This window comes from Podarcis liolepis, assembly GCF_965112155.1.
Source record: "Podarcis liolepis genome assembly, chromosome: 14".
NCBI classification, from domain to species: Eukaryota; Metazoa; Chordata; class Lepidosauria; order Squamata; family Lacertidae; genus Podarcis; species Podarcis liolepis.
In genome coordinates, this window is record NC_139569.1 from 13,101,332 (window position 1) to 13,119,706 (window position 18,375).

The 18,375-nt window shown below is 45.0% G+C and overlaps 2 protein-coding genes across 2 annotated transcripts in view; one reads left to right on the plus strand and one right to left on the minus strand.

The window, feature by feature from the left end:
* The window catches only part of FAM20C (FAM20C golgi associated secretory pathway kinase), a 98,927-nt gene that overhangs the window by 67,976 nt on the left and 12,576 nt on the right, over positions 1–18,375 (plus strand). Inside the window, exons 4-5 of the mRNA XM_083474333.1 lie at positions 14,527–14,619; positions 16,562–16,677. Of these exons, the coding sequence (XP_083330459.1) occupies positions 14,527–14,619; positions 16,562–16,677 (209 nt within the window). The remainder of the gene's footprint in view (positions 1–14,526; positions 14,620–16,561; positions 16,678–18,375) is intronic.
* PRKAR1B (protein kinase cAMP-dependent type I regulatory subunit beta) overlaps positions 1–18,375 on the minus strand; it is a 539,030-nt gene that overhangs the window by 7,656 nt on the left and 512,999 nt on the right. The gene's annotated exons all lie outside the window — the stretch shown is intronic.

The window sequence follows — 18,375 nt, forward strand, 5'->3', positions numbered from 1 at the left end:
ATACCCCGCCCATGTGGCTGGGTTTCCCCAGCCACACTGGGCAGCTTCCAACCAAATATTAAAAACAATACAGCGTCAGACATTAAAAACTTCCCTAAACAGGGCCACCTTCAGTTGTCTTTTAGAAGTAAAATAGTTATTTATTGCCTTGACATCTGATGGGAGGGCGCCAGTACCGAGAAGGCCCTCTGCCTGGTTCCCTGTAACCTCACTTCTCACAATGAGGGAACCACCAGAAGGCCCTTGACGCTGGACCTCAATGTCTGGGCTGAACGACATTCAGTTTAGACCAGGGTTTCTCAAACTTGGGTCTCCAGCTGGTTTTGGACTACAGTTCCCACCCTCCCTGACCACTGGTCCTGCTAGCTAGGGATGATGGGAGTTGTAGTCCAAAAACAGCTGGAGACCTAAGTTTGGGAAACCCTGGTTTAGACAAATATGAATATGACTATGTAAAGGTATGGTTGGGTTTTTATAAAATAAAATAAACTCAGAGGAAAAGTGCTACCAATGAACTTCTTCTTATATTTGTCATTCAGCGCTTTCACATTACAGTCTCCCTTTGGACGTCTTTTTACTTGAGGTTGCCTACCTTAAAGTCACTTGCAGAGTACCCTAGAAGGTCAACATGCCTCCTCCTCCTTCTGGTTTTTCTGTATTTCCCCTTCTGATATCCAGATTTGTGTCCACCGCCACCCTTTTTGTGTAGAGACTGGCCTGCTTTTCAGCTTTGGGGTATTCAAAACTATAAAAATTGGCTATATCGTGAAATCAATCTAAAAAAAAAAAAAAGCATGTCAGCATTTAAAGTTTCTGACCAATTTTTTTTTTAGTTGATTTCATGACATAGCCAATTTTCATAGTTTTAAATACCCCCAAACTGAAAAACAAGTCTGCACTTTTGAAAAACAACAACCCTGTAATCAATAGTATTTTAGATTTTAAGATGAACAACTTTGTTTCATTATTTTTTTCTTTTACAGCTATGGATTGTAGGAAAGTTGTACCCAGTAGCCATCCCCCCCTCATGATGTCCAGAAAACATAAAATTTTGTTACAAGACATAAGAGACCCATAAATTTTATTCTTTGTTGAGAAAGAGCATGTCTTTGCAATAATTTTCACCATCAAAAACTTTTGATTGCATCGTGCCCTAATGCTGAAAATTCAGGTTTCCTAAACCTAGTTTATCCACCAAAAATTGCTACATTTATACATTTTTTAAGGCATTTATAAAATCTTTTGAGTGCTGGTGTATTTTTTTCCTGAAATCCTCATCATGTTATTGATCTCTGTGTAAAATTTCAAAGAGATCTGATCATTGGTTATGGAGAAAAAAATAAAATACACACAAGGCCAAGGATCTCAAGAGGGACAGAAAAATAGACTTCACAAAACTTTGAAGTGCTATAAAATTTAAACCGTTTGAGATAGAGAGGGGAAATTTAAGAGGTTTTTTCCAACCATAAGGGAAGGGTGTACACAAAGTTTCACCAAAATCTGAGACAGTGGGTGGTGATACCCTTGTTTTTTACCTGGCCTGAACAAAGACATTGGATTCTTATCTCATTATACATGACTAAGCCATTTCTCACCTTCTCACCCCTTGCCTTTTCCTGTAAGACCTATTGCAGTCGTTAAGAGTCCTCAACAGGCTCATCTCAGCTGTCTGCCAATCTCCCATTCCCACCACCCTTCTGAGTAATACCCCTCCCCACCTTCTCACTATATAGAAGGATCTGGCAACTTCTGTTTCAGTGTATCTGAAGAAGTGTGCATGCACACGAAAGCTCATACCAAGAACTAACTTAGTTGGTCTTTAAGGTGCTACTGGAAGGAATTTTTTTATTTTGACTATGGCAGACCAACACGGCTACCTATCTGTAACTTGTTTTTTGCGTTGATTTGATGTGGAATGACCCGCAAATGACTTGAACCCCTGGTATTGTGGGTGACATCATTAGGCCCTGTGACAGGTCTGCCAGGGTAGACACAGTGGAGGAGTTGATATCTGGGTCTGCTGTAAGATTCTGGTTCCCTGTGGCCGTATCTCTGCTCTGTGGGGTATGACAGCATTCCAGATGTGTTCCTTACCGGATAGCAAGTGTTTATATAGATAGAGCTTCTGATTGTTGAGAGCACACGGCAAGAGGAAAGGAGGGTCCATTCAGCAGGCCACATGCATCAATTCCCCTTGCCTCACAACTATGGATGGGGGGCGGGGGCGGGGATTCACTGGATTGGTGCTTCCTGAATTCTGACAGCTGTCAGTTGCCTGGTGTCATTGTGACATCAGGTAATTGGCAGGTGGGTGGTCCTGGACACCTGTCGAAATCAACCAGAGGTGGGCAGAGAAATTAACTTCCCCACCTCTGCTTTGTAGGGCTTGAACCTGGCTATTCTAGCAACACGAGACTCCTTCTCCAACAGAGCTCAATGGGTAGAGCATGAGACTCTTAATCTCATGGTTGTGGGTTTGAACCCCACAGTGGGCAGAAGATTTCTGCAGTGCAGGGGGTTGGACTAGATGACCCTAATGGTTCCTTCTAACTCTTATCATTCTATGATTACAATTCGGAACGTTCTGCAACCTTGTTTGCAATTAGGCAAAAGGCCTGGAAAACGAGAAAGGAAACTTTGCAGCACAAGAAACCCTATTGTATCAGAGCGAATCCCATTACTTTTATCCTTTTTCCCTCCCTCTTGCAAAACAGAACCTGAAACAATTAAAACTCTCCCCCCACCGGGCACCTCGCCCTTTGCTGTGCATTAAAGAATGTTAATTGCAGCAGTAAAACAAGTTCAAGGGTGTGTGTTCTTTATTAGGAAATGGCACTTCTGAAGATTCAGACACTTTTAGCCCTAGGGTATGATTATAGCGCTGTAACCACATGCCTCCTATCACGGCCAGGATAATTATTAAATATCTTCGGGATTTTGAGCAGAGACAGTCTGGGAGAGGAGGTGCACTCTTTTCCAGGGCCGCGGCTCAGAGGATGAACATCTGCCTTGATTGCAAAAGTTTCCAGGTTCGGTCGCTGGTCTCTCCAATTAGGGCTGGGAAGAATTCCTGCCTGAGACCTGGAGAGCTGCTGCTGGTCAGTGTCAGCTATATTGAGCTAGATGGAACAGTGGTCTGTGCAAAAAAGAAAAAAGGAGTTGCTGCACCTTGCCTGCTGATAGGCTAGCACTGGGCCAAATGTCTGCTGATTTTCAGGCTGGACGTGAGTGGCGCTGTGGTCTAAACCACTAAACCACTTGGGCTTGCCGATCAGAAGGTTGGCGGTTCGAATCCACACAATGAGGTGAGCTCCCATTGCTCTGCCCCAGCTTCTGCCAACCTAGCAGTTCAAAAGCAAGCCAGTGCAAGTAGATAAATTGGTACCACTGTAGTGGGAAGGTAAACATCGTTTCTGTGCGCTCTGGTTTCCGTCACAGTGTCCCGTTGCACCAGAGGCAGTTTAGTCATGATGGCCACATGACCCAGAAAGCTGTCTGTGGACAAACGCCAGCTCCCTCGGCCTGAAAGCAAGATGAGCGTCACACCCCATAGTCGCCTTTGACTGGACTTAACCATCCAGGGGTCCTTTACCTTTACCTTCTTCCCTGTTTGTTTGCAAAGCCTTACAGTGGTACCTTGGTTTAAGAACAGCTTAGTTTATGAACAACTTAGATTAAGAACTCTGCAAACCCGGAAGTAGGTGTTTTGGTTTGTGAACTTTGCTTTGGAAGCAGAACATGTTCCGCTTCCTGTTGAGCATGTTGCATTTGTAAATTGAGTCCCCCGCTGCTATGGGAAAGCACACCTTGGTTTAAGAACGCTTTGGTTTAAGAATGGACTTCCGGAACAGATTAAGTTTGTAAACCAAGGTACCACTGTATTTCCTTTTGGCTAGAGTCATGCAAGTCAGGGCATGTAACATTGTCATAACACTTTGTAGCTTTTCTGTCCTGGAGACAGTATATCTCCATCCTGATGAGGAGCCGCGTGTAGCATTATTCTCTACCGATTTGTCTACTCCACTTCTGAAGCTATCTGAGTTGGCAGCCACATCTTATAGTAGCTGATTTCATAAATTAATTTTGCATTGTGTGAAGAAGCACTTCTCTCTCTGATTTACATCTCCTGCCAATCTGTTTCATTGGCGGACACACACTCCTTGAATTCTAGCATTATGAAAGGGATAGAAACCACTCTTATCAATTTCCTCTCTGCTGCACATCATTTTATCAAACCTCTTTGTCTTCCCCTGTGCTAAAATGGGGGGGGGGGCGGGGAGAGTGAGAGAAAAATGAAACATTTTTATTCGGGTTTTTCAACTCGCCTTGTTCCCAACAGCTTAGGACAAGCAGCAGCAGATAAAACAAAGTAATCAAAAGATGTGGAAATGTGAAAACGCATTAAAAGGTACCTGCAAAATTAAAAGAACGTATGGCTCACCCACAAGTTCTGAAGAACAATTTATACATCCATGTACTCGCTTTAATAGCTAATGACTCAGCAACTAATCAGTCAGTGGCTTCCAACCGATGGGCCTGTTTGAGTGGGAAGCTGGGTCCCTGCATTTTTCTACTGCTCTCGAAAGGACCTTTTCCTTGCCTTGCTAGCTTGCTGCATGGTGACGAACCCCCTCAGTGGAGTTCAATTTTTCATAGGGGAACAGCTCACGAGGGCGACTGGAGTAGGGGGTGATGTGTGAGCATCGCACCTCCCTCTCTAAGCCAGGCAGAAGTTCCCCAGGCTTTGAGAAAGAGGTGCCAGGTGAACATTGGCTAGCCTAGTCCCCCTGGTCTACTGATCTCACACCACTGAACCCTCTGCAGTCTGTGGAGCATTCAGACATGCAATTCCCCCCCCCCCAACTAGAGCTTGATGAGGTATAGTCCAGAAAATGCTTGGAACACGGATGGGAAACCTGTAGCATTCCAGATATTCTTGGACTACAACTCCTGTTGGCTGTGCTGTCAGGGGCTGGTGGGAGCTGGAGTCCAGCAACATGCAGAGGGACACAGGGTCTCCACCTGTGCTTCAGTAGATGATATTGAAGATTATATAATATTGGTTTTGCCTTCTTCCTTTTCTAAAAGTGTTCTATATCACATACACACTTACCTGGGAGTAAGCCCAGTTGAACTCAGTGGGGAAGTTTAAGCCTAGGATTGCGCTGTCAATCTGCCTGTGCTAAAAAAACAACAAACAAACAAAAAACAACAACCACCAAATTTCAAACATGAATCATAGAATTGTAGAGTTGGAAGGGAACTACAGGACAGTTTTCTTCCTGGAGAGAGAGAGAGAGAGGAAGGGAGGGAGGGAGGGAGGGAGGGAGGAAGGAAGGAAGGAAGGAAGGAAGGAAGGAAGGAAGGAAGGGAAAAATAGTTTTGGTGAATACATATTGGATGCTGATATAGAAGCATTGCATTTGATGTGGTGCATGAGCACATGAATTCTTGGGTCTGTGGTCGGGAGGCTTGCGTGAAATTCCTCCCTGGATTTTTGAGTTCCCAGTTTTGTTTCTCTGTTGCTTTGTGTTTTATAGATGCTAATTCCTTCTCTGGTGATTTGTTAATTATTCAATATGATTTATGCTGTATTTGTGATGTTTTATTGGGTTCAATCACACTGTTGTTAGCTATTGTTTGAAAGCCACTTTGTGATTCATTCGACTGAAAAGCAGCATAGAAATGAATTAAATCAGCTGCCTGACATTCTTGCCACCCTCCTCCCCTCCCTATGGTGCCATCCTTCAGGCAAAGGGGGCTGAGTGGGGCAGGGACCCATGGGGGCAGTGGTCCAAGTACATACACCCCGCTCTGCTTTCCTGGACATAACCAGTACAGTGGTACCTCTGGTTGCGGACACGATCCATTCCGGGGTGCCCTTTGCACACCGAAAAGTCCATAACCAGAGCAGCGCTTCTGCGCATGTGTGAAGTGCAATAGAGTGCTTCTGCGCATGCACGAACCATGCAGAACACTTCTGCACATGTGCGAAGCACGCAGAACACTTCTGTGTCCATCACCCCTAGCTAGCAAGGCCAGAGCTCATGGATGATGGGAGTTGTAGTCCAACAACATCTGGGGACCCACAGTTGAGAACTGCTGCTCTAAGTCATCTGCTTGGCCCCTGTGAGGTCAGGATTGGGCCATTGGCTGGACCCAGGAGGCTCTTCTTATGTGCTTATCACTAAATGTGCCAGTTTGGTTTTTTTGATCCACTTTTGTTGCAGTTTGAGTGCAAGAGTTCCCCTCCAGATAGCAATAATTCAGTGAGGCTGGTGGAACCTCACAATGCTAACAAAGTAGGATGTCATGGGGACCACCCAGTATAGATCCGACACTTTCACTGTTGTGGTGCTAAAGACAGGTTGCAGAATACACCTACTGGGGGGGGGGAAACCAATCGGTTAGGAGGACCCCTCAAATTACTGCAGTGTTGTTTTTCTTGTTGCTACTTTGATTTAATTGCTTCTGCGGCTTATGTCATTTCCCTTTTGAACATCACTTTATTTCGGTGTAGATAAAAGCTTTTTTATCCTCTTCTTTTTTTAAAAAAAAAGGAAAGGGAAAAAGAAGTCTTCATCTGTCAATAAATTTTCCGCCAAACTGATTCCCTTATTGGAATACAGAAGCCCATTTGGATGACGCTGGTGTCAGCAGAATTTCAATTTTATATTGGGAGAGAGAAAGCAATGTACATCGGAAATGGTTGACTTGGGAATTATATATAGTCAGGCTGTCAGCCGATTAAAGATTATTTAGTTGATTCATCAACCGATTTCAATTAAATCAGTGCAGTTTAAATAAATTGCTGCATGACCAAAGCAGCAGTGTAGGTGCCTTTTTGAGAATATTGAAGGCAAATGAACTCTCCTTAAAAAAGAGAGATAGAGGCTTCTGTTCTCCTTACAGAGCCACAGTTCTATTCTATTCTGCAAGTTGTAGCTGTATGAGGGGAATGGGGTCTCCTAGCCACTCTCAGCACCCTGAAGCTACAGTTCCCAGGGTTCTTTGGGGGAAAACCAAGACTACGTAAAGTGAGACTGCTTTAAATGTATAGTACAGAATTCTGGCTTTGTTCTGTGGGCCCTCATCATGAATAGAACATCCATTTAGTGCATGGTTGAGGCATTCGGCTCTATTGAACAATGCATGTGCAATGGATCTTTGGTTTCCCTGCAGTCCTCCAATACCCTTCCCCCCCCCCAAAAAAAAAGGTTTTCCACAAGTTGGGAAGGGGGCAACCAAACATTGTAGGCTTTGTCTTCTGGGGCTGCAGTGGAAAGTTGTCCTGTTTCAGTTGGAGGAAGAGGAGGCCAGAAGGTCTCAACTTTACACCAAGCCCTAGATCAAGCTCCATATGCGGGTGAGGAGCTGGGATCCTTTGACAAGGCTGAGGAGGGGCCATCTGCACCCAGGGCGAGTTCAGCCTCTGACATCGAGGAGGAATGGGTCCCAAGTTTGAGGGAAAGCCTTAAACTCTAGGTGGAAACCCAGCCAATCCAGAGAAGCACCCAACTACAGGCATTAGGGCTGGGCGATATATTAATATACCATCCAAAACTGGTTTGAAATCTGTATTGCGATATCGGTTTCATAATTTTTGACTTAGCAATATACAGTGGTACCTCAGGTTACATACGCTTCAGGTTACATATGCTTCAGGTTACAGACTCCACTAACCCAGAAATAGAGCTTCAGGTTAAGAACTTTGCTTCAGGATGAGAACAGAAATTGTGCAGCGGCGGCATAGCGACAGCAGGAGGCCCCATTAGCTAAAGTGGTGCTTCAGGTTAAGAACAGTTTCAGGTTAAGTACGGACCTCTGGAACAAATTAAGTACTTAACCTGAGGTACCACTATATTGTGAATCATGATGCATGTCTGCACTGGGTTATATATCGTCCGAAACTGGTTTAAAGTCCATATCATGATATCAGTTTCATAATTTTTGTCCTGGCAACATATATTGCAAATCATGTTGTGTGTGTGTGTGTGTGTGCTATGCAATAGCCATCATGCAGGAAAAACAATGCCTTAGTCTACATAGTTCCATTGTTATTTCAGACATTGTGCTATATTAGTATATTGTGATGTTTAACTGGTGATATATCACGATGTTGAAAACAATATACTGCCCAGCCCTATTCCTCATCAGTAAAGGACTCTTTAGGAGTAAACTCCTCCTCTCAGAAGACAAGGGATAGGAGTCAGCTGAGGTTGGGTGGGGTTCGAGCAGCTACAGCTGAGAAACCCCAGTGCTGGGCTGGACTTACTCCTGGAGCAACTTCTGGGCTTTGCTTGTTACTGGATCATCTGCCTGCACCTACCCTGACTGCAGGCTGCTCAGATTTTGCCTCTCACTTGACCCTTTGTTGTGGAATCTGCTGGACTGGACGCTGACCTTGGACCTGCCCTTGAATGCTGCTTCGGTTGCTGCCCTGTTGCTTCTGGCAAGTCCACTACTGACTCAGGAGCTCAGGGAGAACAGGACAAAGGTTGCCGGTCTCTTTTAAAAAAGTTAAATATTTTATTCATTTTCCAGAAAAAGGATTTAAGCGTGAACATAAACATTATCAAAACAATTGGTTTCCTGCTGCTCCCAGCCCTTCCCCCAGAACAGAAAACTAATGCATCTGATTTCCCCATAAACCTATATATATAGTTGGTGAGTGCCAGTCACAAAGGTGTTCCTTTGAGTGTTTTATAAAAAAGTACCATAGTTCAACAAACTCATCGGTATCATAGGCATCATTCAGGGCAGGTACTTAGTTTCTCAGATAAAGCAATTGTCTATACATTCTGTTTCCATTGTGCGATGTGTAGACAAGAAGGTCCTTTCCCAAAATGGTTGCACCAAGTTACATGTCCACCACATGTGGAAAGTCGTGCCCGTTACCTTGTCCCCTCTCCACCATGTGGAAGAGGATGCTTTGTCCATATAGCTGACTCTTACAGGTGCTAGGTAAAAGGTAAAGGACCCCTGGACGTTTAAGCCCAATCAAAGGTGACTCTGGGGTTGCGGCGCTCATCTTGCTTTCAGGCCGAGGGAGCTGTTGTTTGCCCACAAACAGCTCTCCAGTTCATGTGGCCAGCATGACTAAACCACTTCTCGTGCAATGGAACACCGTGACAGAAACCAGAGCGCACGGAAATGCCTTTTACCTTCCCGTCACAGCAGTACCTATTTATCTACTTGTGCTGGCATGCTTTCAAACTGCTAGGTTGGCAGGAGCTGGGACAGAGCAACGGGAGCTCACTCCATCCTGCGGATTCGAACCACCAACCTTCCAATCCGCAAGCCCAAGAGGCTCAGTGGTTTAGACCACATCGCCACCCGCGTCCATCTATGTATTAACTTAAAATAATTTTCTCTAATGCAGGTTGATGTTAATTTTTGGAGGTGGTTGCCCATAGGTTGTTCTAATCTAAAGGTCTCCAGTCTTAGGTCAGTGGAGGAAAAGTCTCCTTTGCCTAATATCAGTGGATTCTCGATTCTCCCTGCAGCCCCTTCAACACAGTCTGCTGTGGCTGGTCTGCTTCATTGCCTGCACCAATTCTCTTGATGGCAGGAAGAGGGAAGTGGAAAGCTCCATTGTGTGAGCTTGACTTCGACACCTTGTCTATGTCAAATCTAACCCATTGACTTGGCCTCCCTTCCTTATTACATTTGTCGGTGACATCCTGTTCTTAGAAATGGCTGGTGTGTAACCAGATATGCCACCGCCAGTGCCAAAGAATTCAAGCACCCAGATTCCAGCGGCGCTAGAGAAAGGCGTTGGGTCATTTTGGCACCGTGTACCCATTGATGCATTAGCACAGCAAGTACCATTCATTTTCCCAAGGACGCACTAAGCCCCCGAAATGCATGCCAAGTGGTGTTAGTAAAGAATCTTGCAAGTGATTCTAATCTATGTGCAAAATTTATTAAGCTTGGTGCAAGGGACAATGGCGCGACAGCCTCAGAGGCATTCCTTTTGTCTACAGGCTGCCTCTTTCATTTAGGATAAATCAGGTTTACACTACCTAGGGGCAATCTCGATTCAGTCTCTGCACAGTCAGAGTCAACATCAGAGAATGCAGCGGAATAGCTTGGAAGACGTTGGCAGCCTTCCTTTCAGGTGCTAAGAAATTGTTGTTGTTGTTGTTACAGCTCGTTTGTTGCTTGTTACACAAACAAAATGTGCATAAGCAATGTAAAACATGTTTAAGAGCACAAGCATAGGTAAAAAATACATTTAAAGAAAGAAAACACACGAAATTGCTTTGGTGTCACAACTAAGAGCAAACAATAAAATTGCAATCCAACAATGGGCAGGCCAGAAAGTGAGTTTTTCATCTGGCATGGAAAAGGTGTCAGTGGAAGCTCTAGGCAGGCCTCACAGGGGAGGGCATTCCACAAATGGGGAGCCACAACTGAAAAGGCCCTGTCTCCTGTCATCTTCCTCTGAGCCTCCCTCCCTCACAGGAGGGATTCTGTTGCATATGCAAACGCAGGACCAACTCCAGAAAATGTAAGAGAGCGATATGTAAGGGGGGAATTGTAGAATGTATATATAATTCTGTTTTCTATTATATACATGGTCAGGGATGGTGGAAGGTCACAAGTTAGCTGGGGCTATCTTAGCGCATTAACTTCCATGTGACTCCTCTGAATTTATGTATATTGTATTCTTAAATACAATATACATAAAAATGCAAAACTAAGGCGCAGGTGGCAGTGGGTTGCGGGGTTGTCAAGATTAGTAATAGCCATCTATATTGTTGCTTGGAGCTGTGGGGAGTTAATAGAAAAGTAACATTTCCAAGAGTATATTATTCCAGCAGTGCTGCAATGACCACTCCCTATGTCCGAGAGGCAGCAGCAATGAACAATTAATGTTTTCGGCAGATAGCTCTGCTCTCATGATAGAAGAGTTTGGATTTGATAACCTGCTTTATCACTACCCGAAGGAGTCTCAAAGCGGCTAACATTCTCCTTTCCCTTCCTCCCCCACAATAAACACTCCGTGAGGTGAGTGGGGCTGAAAGACTTCAAAGAAGTGTGACTAGCCCAAGGTCACCCAGCAGCTGCATGTGGAGGAGCGGAGACGCGAACCCGGTTCCCCAGATTACAAATCTATCACTCTTAACCACTACACCACACTGGCTCTTTGTTGGGTATACTTGGACACGGGTGGCGATGTGGTCTAAACCACTGAGCCTCTTGGGTTTGCCAATCAGAAGGTCGGCATTTTGAATCTCTGCGATGGGGTGAACTCCCATTGCTTTGTCCCAGCTCTTGCCAACCTAGCAGTTTGAAAGCACACCACTGCAAGTAGATAAATAGGTACCACTGGCAGGAAGGTGAATGGCATTTCCGTGCACTCTGGTTTCCTTCACAGAGTTCTGTTGCACCAGAAGCGGTTTAGTCATGCTGGCCACATGACCTGGAAAGCTGTCTGTGGACAAACGCCGGCACCCTCTGCCTAAAAGTGAAATGAGCGCCACAACCCCACAGTCGCCTTTGGCTGGACTTAATGGTCCTTTACCTTTACCTATAGTTGGAGTTATCACCACAGGCCCTGTGGAACCCCTTGAGATCCTTCCCAGCACCTTCTCCCTGCTGGGCTTTTGCTCTGCTAGAACTTTGCATCTCTCCCCAGTTCTTCCTTATCTGGCCCCACTCCAGAAAAGAGAAATGGTCCACCAGACGTGTCTCTCAGAAATTCTCCATCAACAAGCCCCACAGCTGCCTGAGGTGGCTCCTGGTGGCCTGTTGCAGTCTGTATGCAAGTGGAGCCCACAACAGCCCCTCCTGTTGGTTTTGACCCACGGACCCAAAAAAGTTAGCGGCCACTGGCTTGGCCATTTCTGCAGCCACACTGGCAATATTTCAGCTTCGTAGAGACTCCATGTGGAAGGGGCCTGAACATGACATAGAGCATCTTCTCCTGGGCACCCACAGGCAGTGGGGCGGCGCTTCAGGGCACACTAATGCTAGGAGTGGGATGAGCCTGCATTGACCCACACACCCCTCTTCGAATGCACATAAGGTTTTGATTTTAAGCAAATAATCATCATAATACAGTGGTGCCCCGCAAGACGAATGCCTCGCAAGACGAAAAACTCGCTAGACGAAAGGGTTTTTCGGTTTTGCGTTGCTTCGCTTGACAAATTTCCCTATGGGCTTGCTTCGCAAGACGAAAACGTCTTGCGCTTTTTTTTAAAAGCCGCTTGAAGAGGCGCAGTTGCAACGAACCGTGCTTCACAAGACGAAAAACATCACAAGACGAAAAGACTCGCGGAACAAATTCTTTTCGTCTTGCGAGGCACCACTGTAATAGTCATTCTGGATCGATCCTGTCCCCAAATGCACCCAAGATGAAGGAACTACAGGTTCTTCCTTCTCTTGAGCTTGTTAATATGCAGGAGAGCACGACACATGCCAAGTGACTATAAATGTGGAGATGGAGAGAACATTGGTGGAGCTCAGATGTAAAACGGAACTGTCATGTTTTACAGTGGAAGCAGTGCAGCAGCCAAAGTTGAAAGAGAAGCACAATGACTTTCGGAAATGTTATAATTGGGATTCACAAGGGTCTAATAAAGCAACCATCTTGTCTGCTGCTCTCCTTAGATGTTGTTCGACAGAGAGTTTGTGTGTTGAGAAGGGACGGTTTGTGGGGGGGAACTTTCCCATATACATGCGTCGCTTGGAACCTGGAATTTTCTCATAATTAGGGCTTGTTTGCACAGTTGTAGATGTGAGAATGTTGTACAATGCAGTCACATGGGACATATGACGTAACTTAAGTTGCAGCTCCATCAGCAGTATAAGGGTGGTAATACTGGACTACCTCACAGGGCTGTTGTAAGATTACTGAAATAATGTGTTCAAAGCCACTCTGAATTAGGAAGGAATGAGACCTTCTACTTCCAGCCCCATTTTCCATGTGTTGATTCTTAAGCCTATTCCACATTTTTTCCACATTGAGCAGAGACCCTGTTTCATGTGTTTGAATCTTCTAGATTGTCTTTCTGTTTTGATGTTTTAATTATTTTTTTAGACTGAGCACCACTTAGAATTTTTTTAAAATATTAACTGGTTTTTATTTAATGCTTTTAAATAAATAAATAATTTGCAGCTTTTTAATATAAATTGCACAGAAATTCAGATTTAAGTAGTATCTCATCTCAAAATACATAGCAATTCCATTTTAGCTTAATATATGCATTTCTATATGTATTTTAGCCCAAGATCCATATTTCGTAGCAGCTTTTGAACTAAGAATTTTACAGGAAACCTGCAACTTATGTGCATTAACTTGTGTGCAATCAAATTTTTGCTCGTGGCAAAAAATATACATTAAAATTAAAAAGGGAGTGGGAAGCAGGCAGTGTTCCAGGGAAAATGACTTCAGCAATCCCACTTACCATTGAACCCAGTAGGTTGTAACTACAGTCGTACTTCGGCTCCCAAATGCCTTCAGAGTCAAATGTTCCTGCTCCCAAATGATCAAAAACCGGAAGTGAGTGTTTCGGTTTTAAAACGTTCTTTTGGAAGCCAAATGTCCGATGGGGTTTCTGTGGCTTCTGAATGTTTTGGAAGTCGAATGGACTTCTGGAATGGATTCCGTTCGACTTCCGAGGTACAACTGTATGTGAAATTTTGGCTCTAGGAACGATCCCCAGAACGTAACCCTTGTGCAAGTTGCAAGCTTACTGTATTGCAGATTTTGAGGAAATGCAAATGTTGAGGGATAAATGTTTGCCATCTCTCAGATTAGGCCCCATCTGCACTCTACATTTAAAGCAGTATCTTGCCACTTTAAACAGTCATAGCTTCTCCCAAAGAACCCTGGGAGTTGTAGTTTCTAAAAGGTGCTAAGAACCCTAATAGGACACCCCTATTCCCCTCACAGAGCTACAATTCCCAGAGTTCCATAGAAAGAGAGATTGGTTGTTAAATCGCTCCAAGAACTATAGCTCTGTGAGTGGGATAGGGGTCTCCTAATAGGGTTCTCATCACCTTTTAGAAACTACAGCTCCCAGGATTCTTTGGGAGAAGCCATGGCCATAGTGCTTTCAATGTAAAGACCAGATGGGTCTTTAACCTGGGAGCCTGGATTAGGTAAGTTTGCACCAGCAGTCACAGGAATCATGTACTGTTATGTACTGAAGTTCTCACCCTGGGCCAGCAGGGGGATACTGTAGATAGTTTTCACTCAGGACCACATATGCAAATAAGGAATTGAAAGTAACGTTCAGATTTGGATAGTTACAGAAAGTTGTTACTGTTGCTTTGTAGTTGAGCTCTATATAAGCAGGTTGGCTGAACCCTTCAGCTCAGTTCTGTTGTGGGCCTGTGAATAAACAAGAGCTGTTGAAGAATCGCTGTGTCGTCTGATATGTTCACCCACAACTTAACGTGTACCTCAAGCATCCCTGCTTAAAAGGCTCCAAAAGCTTCTCACTACAGAGACTTACTAACCCTTTTGTTACTTAGCCTCAAGTGTGCGATCTTCTCCTGTCTTTCTTTTTACAGGCAAACGAGAGAGCAAGAAACTCCCCCAGACTTTTTCTATTTCTCGGACTACGAGCGGCACAATGCAGAAATTGCAGCATTTCACCTGGACAGGTAGGGAGCACAGAGCAATAAAAACAAAAAAATGACAGGGAATCACCTACTGAGTTTTAGGTTTGTATGTTGCGTGGATATTTATTTATTTATTTTAAAAAAACAACCCTTGTGAAGTCTGACTCGGTGAACTGTGTGCCTGCTCAGTCCACTGTCTGAGGTGCTAACAGCTATTGCAGGGATAGGAAACTCCAGCCCTCCAGATGTTTGGGACTGCAATTCCCATCATCCCTGATCACTAGTCCTGTTAGCTAGGGATGATGGGAATTGTAGTCCCAAACATCTGGAGGGCCAGAGTTTGCCTATGCCTGAGCTGTTGGGTAACTTCAAGCCCCCATCTGCTCTCTTTCCTTTTCTTTGAGAGCCAGTGTGGTGTAGTGGTTACAGTGCTGGATTAGGACTTGGGTGACGAGGGTTCGAATCCCCACTGGGCCATGAAGCTCGTTGCGGGGGGCAGTGCCATATTTACATATAAGCTAAACAAGCTATAGCTTAGGGCCCCACTCTCTTGGGGGCCCCCAAAAAAATTAAAGGAAAAAAACCTGGATGTACACTTCAAAAATATAAGATAAAAAAACAAATAAAATAAAACCTACATGCAGCAACAATGTTTTGTGTCATGTAGGCTCCTGTTTGTTATGTGACTTTAGATACCTATTAGGTCCATAAATTACCATGTAGCATATATTCAACACGAAAAACAGTGGCAATTTGTTGCTGACAAAGGACAGCTGGACATATAAAGGGCCCCATTACCTTCAGTAGCTTAGGGCCTCATCAAACCTAAATCCGGCCTGGGGGAGGGCAGTCAGTGCCTCTCAGCCTAACCATGTACACTATCTTGAGCTCCATGGAGAAAAGGAGTGGGGTATAAATTAAATAAATTAACAAGACTTGGGCCAGGCAGCCTTTCAAACAGATGACACATTCAGACAGGCTACTGTCCATTGTAAAGTAGGGCACCCGATTGCCCCTTGCTGAGGTCTATAAACAACACAAGCAGAAAGGCTGCCTTTGAATTCAGTAGTATGTACAATGCTTAAGGGCAGTGAGTTTGTTTAGTTCGCACATTCATGCAAACCTATTTTACATTTCCTAAGCAATCCGCGAACCAGAGCATAGCAATCCTTCAAAACACTTCTCTGAATGTTGGTGTTCTGTTCTCCAAACGAGCAAACAAAATGTGTTTAAAAAGCACATATATTGGGGGGGGGGGATGTGCCTGAAAGTGTGTGCATTTGGGATAGTGATACAGTGGTACCTTGGTTCTCAAACTTAATCCGTTCCAGAAGTCCGTTCCAAAACCAAAGCGTCCCGAAACCAAGGCACTCTTTCCCATAGAAAGTAATGCAAAATGGATTCTTCGGTTCCAGACTTTTAAAAACAACCCTTAAAACAGCAATTTAACATGAATTTTACTATCTAATGAGACCATTGATCCATAAAATGAAAGCAATAAACAATGTACTGCAGTCACACAATCAATCAGTAGCTGAACTGGGTTCCACACAGTCACAAAAACAAAAACGCAAAATAAATAGCAAAAACAGACTGACCTCAGCTTAACACTCAGAACGGAAGTGTGGCACTCAAAACGGAAGCCTGACACTCAAAATGGAGTATATTTGGCTTCTGGAAAAAGTTCACAAACCAGAACACTTACTTCCTGGTTTGCAGTGTTTGGGTTCCAAGTTGTTTGAGTACCAAGGCGTTTGAGAACCAAGGTACCACTGTATATCAAAAATGCACTACAGATGGGAAAATGGCTTGCAAAAATGCATCTATTGAAAGAACTGGCTGCCCAAACACCTAGAACTTTTCATGCAGTCTGGTACAGAAGTGGGCAAAACAGATTTCAAGACAGGAAAAATGAGAAACTGAAATGGCCAGGATTGTCATTTCAATGCCATACTCTCTCTCTCCCCCCCCCCCCACTGCTCAGAATCCTGGATTTCCGGCGTGTCCCACCAGTCGCAGGCAGATTAGTTAACATGACCAGAGAAATAAGGGACGTTACGCGTGACAAGAAACTATGGAGGACGTTTTTCATCTCACCAGGTATGTACTTCCGTTCTGAAATGTAATTCTCTTTCTTATTAAAAAATCTTTATGACAATATATTCCAGAGGGCTTTGCAGCAATACAGCAAGTAAAATTACAAACTGGATAAGGCAATCAACCATCTAGCAGCACAGATAAAAACTACACTATTTAAAATAAGCTTTTTTTTTTTTGCCTGACATAGAAAATAAAGCAAGGTTGGCGCCAATCGAGCCTCTCGGGGGAGGGCATATTTTTCTTACTGCCATAAAAACCGGTCTTATTTTAACATGGCGCAGGTCAGGTTGATGGTTCCCACCGAGTCCTGCATCTTTTAGAAGAGGGAAACTGAATCTTCGGCCTTCCAGATATAGTGGACTACAACGTAAATACATTGCAAATACATCTTTCTGCCCAGAGTTGGTTAATCTCCCCTAAGGTCTCCTTATATATAAAGCACATGGCTTACCCCAAAGAATCCTGGGAACCACCATTTGTTAAGGGTGCCAAGCTTTGCGGGAGGTAAGCTACAGTTCCCAAGATTCTTTGCAGGAAAGCCATGATTTGTAAATGTATGGTGTGGATGTTATATTCAAACTATGGTGGCTCGTTCCCCCAGAAAGCAGTGATGGCCACCAACTCGGATGGCTTTAAAAGAGAATTGGATAAATTCATGGAGGAGAGGACCATCCCTGGCTACTGGCTGTGATGTCTATGATCTGCCTCTACAGTTGGAGGCATCAATGATTCCAAATACCAGTTCCTGAAACCACAGGAGGGGAGAGGCCTCTCATGTTCCTATTCTGCTCCCTGGTTTCCCACGGGCATCTGGTCGGCCACTGCGGTTGGCTAGACTAGGTGGGCTGTGATGGGCTGAGACTCGGGCTCGGACTCAGAGCCAGAGGAGTCTCAGTCTGCACCAGATTCTTTGCCTCAGGCGGCATCTGAACCTAGTCTGGGGCCTGATTCTGAAGAGCCCCAGTCTGCACAGGTTCCCCTGCAACAACCTCCAGCTGGGCCGAGTCAGGGGCCTGAGCCTGCCCTGGCTCCAGATGCGGGGATTACCTCGTTGCCTTCAGCTGGGCCATCACTTACAGCTGCTCCACTACCAGTTGGGCAGGAGGCTGAGGCGGCCTCTGGGTCTAGTAACCCACCGACATTTCCCGAGCTGCAGAGACTGAGGTCTGAGAGAAGGAGAGACCTGAGTACTCGCAGGAGGAGTGCTCGCCTTCAGACAAGACAGGGAGGTGAGTCACCTGGGGATCAGGACCGGCCATTACCCCAACAGAGATAAAAGGCTGCTGGACCCTGCCCCAACGTTGCTGTTTGCCAGAACCTGCCTGTGATCCTGTGCCTGACCTTGCCTGGTTTCCTGCCTCGTGTCCTGCCTTGGCCCTGTCGGACTGACTCCTCGCGGAACCCTTGGATTCGGGACCGGACCTGGACTGTGTTACTCGGGTTACCCCCGGGCCCAGCACATGGGCCCTTGGCCTGATCCTGCAGACTCTTCTTACGTTTCATGCAGGATGGAGTTTACGGCTCTCCATTTCCTTCAGGGTCCAAACCTTTGTGCCCATCCTGTTCCCTGAATCGCTGCCTTTTGATGCCAGCGTTCCATACTCTGCTTATACTGGTGAGGCTTAATGAACTTCAGCATTCGTAGAGAAAGACCCCTGGTGACGTTTTGTTAATAACAGCTGACTGCCAAAGAAATGG